The sequence below is a fragment of the Pelophylax lessonae genome (genome assembly GCF_965119305.1).
Source record: "Pelophylax lessonae genome assembly, chromosome: 2".
Lineage (NCBI taxonomy): Eukaryota > Metazoa > Chordata > Amphibia > Anura > Ranidae > Pelophylax > Pelophylax lessonae.
In genome coordinates, this window is record NC_138769.1 from 621044337 (window position 1) to 621050336 (window position 6000).

Consider the following 6000-nt stretch of genomic DNA (forward strand, 5'->3'; position numbering starts at 1 on the left):
TGTGTCACCGTAAAGAGCCGATGACGTGGCTCTTCAGCCAGGTGATCAGCTGTGTCCAATTACAGATCACATGTTAACAAGGAAATGCCGGTTATCAGCTTTCCTCTCTCACACTGACAATGTGTGAGGACAGGAGAGCCAATTGGCAAAATTTCCTCATAGGGGAGAACTGTACAGGTAATCGGGGCACTGATTATCAGTGCAGCCCCAACAGTGCCCAGCAGTGATGCCAATCAGTGCCACCTATCAGTGCCCATCAGTAATGCCCATCAGTGCCACCTATCAGTGTCCATCAGTGATGCCAGTGTCCATCAGTGATGCCAAACAGTGCTCCCTTTGAGTGCCTGTTCATCAGTGTCCCATATTAGTGCCTTCTCACTAGTGCCATCTCATCAATACCACTTCATCCATACCCATCAGTGCAGCCTCATCAGCGCACATTAGTGAAGGATAAAAAATACTTATTTACGTTATTTCAAACAGAAACTAAGAAAAACATTTTTTTTTACAAAAAAAATTATAAAAAATCTGTGGTGATTAAATACCACCAAAAAAGAAAGTTCTATTTGTGTGAAAAATAAAAAAAAAATAAAAAAAGTTTAATTTGGGTACAGTGTTGCATGGTGCAACTGTCATTTAAAGTGCGACAGCGCTGAAAGCTGAAAGTTGGCCTGGGCAGGAAGGGGGCGAAAGTGTCCAGTATGCAAGTGGTTAAACAAGCTCTTTTAGGCCTCATGCACACTGGACATTCTAAAAACACCAGTCGCTTTGTAGTGAGTTTTTCAGTGTTTTTTTAGATTTTTAGCATTGGCGTTTTTCAGTTTTTTTTGGCGTGTTTAGTATTTAATAATCACTTCTCTGCTATTTTAGTAACTCCAACTTTCCCACAATGCAATGCTTGCCAAAATTTATTCGCATGGGTGTTCACACCCATGTGATAAGCTTTAGGTGCGGGGAAAAAAGGGTCCTACAACATTTTGGTGCAAATGTGGCCCCTTTTTTCCCCTGCATCAAAATTGCATCGCATGGGTGTGAACACTGATGCGATTCTGTCAAGCTCACTGTATTTTGCCATCTGTTTTGGGTTGTCGTTCATGGAACATTAAGCTCCCGTTCTCATCGGGCAGATTTGACACGTCAAAACGAATGCCAAATCAGAGCCTATTGCCGGCAACGTCACTGTCCAAATTGGTGCAACCCTGACTTTGTGGCACCGCACCGATTCCCAAAAGAAGTTTCTGCACTACTTTTGGCGACTTCAGGGCGATTTCAACAGACAACTGTGCATGAAGCCGTACAGATGTCTGCACACCCCCCCCCCTCAAAGTCGCACATGCGAGTTTGAAATCGTGCGTGTTCAGCTGAATGATTTCAAACCCGCCCTATGTGTGAACCGGTGCCGTTCCCGGCAATAGGCTCCGATTTGACATGCGATTCAACATGACAAATTGCATGCCAAATTGGCACACTGTAAACAGAGCTTCATATTCCATGAACGATACCCCAAAACAGGTTGCAAAATGCAGTGCGCTTGCCAGAATCGCATTGCATGGGTGCAAATGTAATGCAATTTGAGCCATACAAAATATATTGCTCAAATTGCATCGCACAGACATCACATGTGGTGCGTTTTGGTTCAAATCACATGCGGTGTTCAGCATGCACCAGTGTGAACCCAGGCTATATTCCATGAACGACACCTCGAAACGGAACCCAGGCTTGGCTTAAAAAAAAGCGAAGGAATCAAAAATGTCAAAAAAAGCCAATCAGCAGCGTTTATTGACGTTAGAGCGTTTTTACAGCTGAAAAACACCACTCAAAACCCACTAGTTTTCAGTTTTTTTTTTTACAGCCAGGAACTGCCCCTGCCAAAAACTGCTGCTAACAGCCTATGTGTGCATGGACACATAGGATAACATGCTGGGGACGTTTACTGGCTGCAGAAAAAAACATCGAACCCCAAAAACAGCAGCTGTAAAAACGCCCAGTGTGCATGAGGCCTAAAAGCTAACTAAAGCCAGTCAGAGGGAGGTAACTAATATGGATGTGAATGTGGTACCTGTGCCATAACTCATGGATTTGGGGATGCCCTTATCCTTTATTCAGAGCTTACAGAGATCCTATGGGGGATCCCAGCACTGTATACACAAGACACTTTCATTATCTGATCACATGAAAAGTACCCTCTAAGCGCCAAGTCATCTGCACACGGCTGGATAACTGAAGTGAACTGAAGAACCTCAACTCCTTCATCCCAAGGCCTCGTTCACATCTTGTGATCTTGGGCTGCGATTCTGCCCACAATCCCAAATCGCACTGCAATTATGGCAAAATGCACCACATTTTCAATGGCATCTAAATATGATGAGGCTCTGCCCCAAAAAATCACGCTGCAATCGCCGCAAAATGCAACGTGTGAAGCTGGTCACCCAAAAAGGAGCAGAAGTTTCTTTTAGGCTACAAGCTTTGCGCATTGGGATTTGCTGCAGCAAAACCTCACTGCGTTTAAGTGCCAATGAAACTGAAAGGCACCCAAACACGCATGGTGCATCTTGTCATTATTGCAGTGCGATTTGGGATCACGGACAGAATTGCAGAGATTCTGGCCAAGATCACAAAACAGGAGATGTAAATGAGACCAAAATGTAAGTATTTGTAATAGACACAGCCCAACATCACCGGTGTCTGAGCAGTCACATGAAATCCACACTAAAATATAGACAACACGCAACATCCTCACCCAGTGCACTACACAAATCTCAGAGGAAGCATTGTGTGCACATAGAGGAAGTGAAACTCTGTATTGTACACACACACACTTCATAGGTGCAGTATGGTACACACTAAACACTACAGACACCCCAGGCTGAACATAGAACACACAGCGGCCAACTGGAGGAAGGACACAGGACAGAGGCCACACAACACACACTGAACACTACATTGGATGTCACACTGTACACACATTAAACACTCAGGGGTGGGTGCACTGTACACACACATGAATAGTTAGAGGCAGCACACCATACACATACCAGATTCTCAGACACTGTGCACTGTACACTCAACAAGCAATTAGTGGCTGCGCACTCCCCACACACACCAGGGCGCTCAGTGGCGGCGCACCGTACACACACACCAGGGCGCTCAGTGGCAGCGCACCGTACACACACACCGGGCGGGCGCTCAGTGGCGGGGCACCGTACACACACACCGGGCGGGCGCTCAGTGGCGGGGCACCGTACACACACACCGGGCGGGCGCTCAGTGGCGGGGCACCGTACACACACACCGGGCGGGCGCTCAGTGGCGGGGCACCGTACACACACACCGGGCGGGCGCTCAGTGGCGGGGCACCGTACACACACACCGGGCGGGCGCTCAGTGGCGGAGCACCGTACACACACACCGGGCGGGCGCTCAGTGGCGGAGCACCGTACACACACACCGGGCGGGCGCTCAGTGGCGGAGCACCGTACACACACACCGGGCGGGCGCTCAGTGGCGGAGCACCGTACACACACACCGGGCGGGCGCTCAGTGGCGGAGCACCGTACACACACCGGGCGGGCGCTCAGTGGCGGAGCACCGTACACACACACCGGGCGGGCGCTCAGTGGCGGAGCACCGTACACACACACCGGGCGGGCGCTCAGTGGCGGGGCACCGTACACACACACCGGGCGGGCGCTCAGTGGCGGAGCACCGTACACACACACCGGGCGGGCGCTCAGTGGCGGAGCACCGTACACACACACCGGGCGGGCGCTCAGTGGCGGAGCACCGTACACACACACCGGGCGGGCGCTCAGTGGCGGAGCACCGTACACACACACCGGGCGGGCGCTCAGTGGCGGAGCACCGTACACACACACCGGGCGGGCGCTCAGTGGCGGAGCACCGTACACACACCGGGCGGGCGCTCAGTGGCGGAGCACCGTACACACACACCGGGCGGGCGCTCAGTGGCGGAGCACCGTACACACACACTGGGCGGGCGCTCAGTGGCGGAGCACCGTACACACACACTGGGCGGGCGCTCAGTGGCGGAGCACCGTACACACACCGGGCGGGCGCTCAGTGGCGGAGCACCGTACACACACATCGGGCGGGCGCTCAGTGGCGGAGCACCGTACACACACACACTGGGCGCACAGTGGCGGAGCACCGTACACACACACCGGGCGGGCGCTCAGTGGCGGAGCACCGTACACACACACCGGGCGGGCGCTCAGTGGCGGAGCACCGTACACACACCGGGCGGGCGCTCAGTGGCGGAGCACCGTACACACACACCGGGCGGGCGCTCAGTGGCGGAGCACCGTACACACACACCGGGCGGGCGCTCAGTGGCGGAGCACCGTACACACACACTGGGCGGGCGCTCAGTGGCGGAGCACCGTACACACACCGGGCGGGCGCTCAGTGGCGGAGCACCGTACACACACATCGGGCGGGCGCTCAGTGGCGGAGCACCGTACACACACACACCGGGCGGGTGCACAGTGGTGGAGCACCGTACACACACATTGGGCGGGCGCTCAGTGGCGGAGCACCGTACACACACACACCGGGCGCACAGTGGCGGAGCACCGTACACACACACTGGGCGCTCAGTGGCGGAGCACTGTACACACACACTGGGCGCACAGTGGCGGAGCACCGTACACACACACCGGGCGCTCAGTGGCGGACCACCAGGCGATCAGTGGCGGACCACCGGGCGATCAGTGGCGGACCACCGGGCGCTCAGTGGCGGACCACCGGGCGCTCAGTGGCGGACCACCGGGCGCTCAGTGGCGGACCACCGGGCGCTCAGTGGCGGACCACCGGGGGCTCAGTGGCGGACCACCGGGCGCTCAGTGGCGGACCACCGGGCGCTCAGTGGCGGACCACCGGGCGCTCAGTGGCGGACCACCGTACACACACTGGGCGCTGCTCAGTGGCATTTACTACATACATGAAAGCAGATGTGTAGTGTAGACAGAGTAGAACTCATACACTGTACACACAGGAGGAGGATTCTATATACACACATAGCACTGTACACACAGGAGGAGGATTCTATATACACACACAGGAGAAGGATTATATATACACACATAGCACCGTACACACAGGAGGAGGATTCTATATACACACATAGCACTGTACACACAGGAGGAGGATTCTATATACACACAGGAGGGAGGACTGTATATGTACCGGGGTGACCCGGCGTACAGGGGTACTCACATATACACAGCTCCAGCACGTAGGCGTAGTAGGACCAGCACACCACCAGCGTGATGAACAGCACCGGAATCCAACCGACCACCCGCTGGCAGCAGCGCAGGACGTGAGCCGGAGCCATGACCTCCCGCCGCTGCCGGTGCCGAGCAGCTACTGTCACTGGAGGGGGCGGGACCCGGGGATAAGTGATTTCCTCGACCACTCCCGCCGGGCGACGTCACTGCACGCCACGTCACGGGGGAAGTGGGAGTGTGGAGGAGGTCAAGCTGGCGGGCTATCCTCCTGTGGAGGGGGAGGAGGGGTCATTGCAGGATGAGGGGTGGGGCTGTGCTCCTCTCTCATGGTCTGAGAAGTTCTGGATAATATACAGGGTGTGAATGTAAAGGAGCGCAAAGGAGAGGAGGGGCTTAAGGTGTTCCCTGCATCTGAGGACACCACAGAGAATTGTTTTCATACACTTACCTTCATTACCCTTACCTACCTCTGTCTCATGTCAGCTCCTCCCATCCCCCCCGTAGGACAACCCCCTCACTGGGTGATAAATTGGGGAGCACTTCATGAGGAAAATGTTCCGTGACTCTGGCCGGAATAGGGAGCCCTCCGTGCAGAAAGGATTCATGACCTGTGACAGAATATGGAGCGCTCAGTGTAGAAAGGTTCCGTGACAGAATAGGGAGTGCTCAGTGTAGAAGTGTTCTGTGACAGAATAGGGAGTGCTCAATGTAGAAGTGTTCTGTGACAGAATAGAGAGCGCTCAGTGTAGAAGTG

At 54.3% G+C, this 6000-nt stretch overlaps 1 protein-coding gene across 2 annotated transcripts in view; it reads right to left on the bottom strand.

The window, feature by feature from the left end:
• ZDHHC20 (zDHHC palmitoyltransferase 20) overlaps positions 1-5426 on the bottom strand; it is a 115587-nt gene extending 110161 nt beyond the window's left edge. The window contains exon 1 of one of the 2 annotated variants that reach the window (XM_082246716.1): positions 5236-5426. In XM_082246716.1, the coding sequence (XP_082102842.1) occupies positions 5236-5353 (118 nt within the window). In that variant the 5' untranslated portion in view covers positions 5354-5426. The remainder of the gene's footprint in view (positions 1-5235) is intronic. The other variant, XM_082246717.1, reaches the window with a different exon arrangement.
• Between the last annotated feature and the right edge of the window lie 574 nt (positions 5427-6000).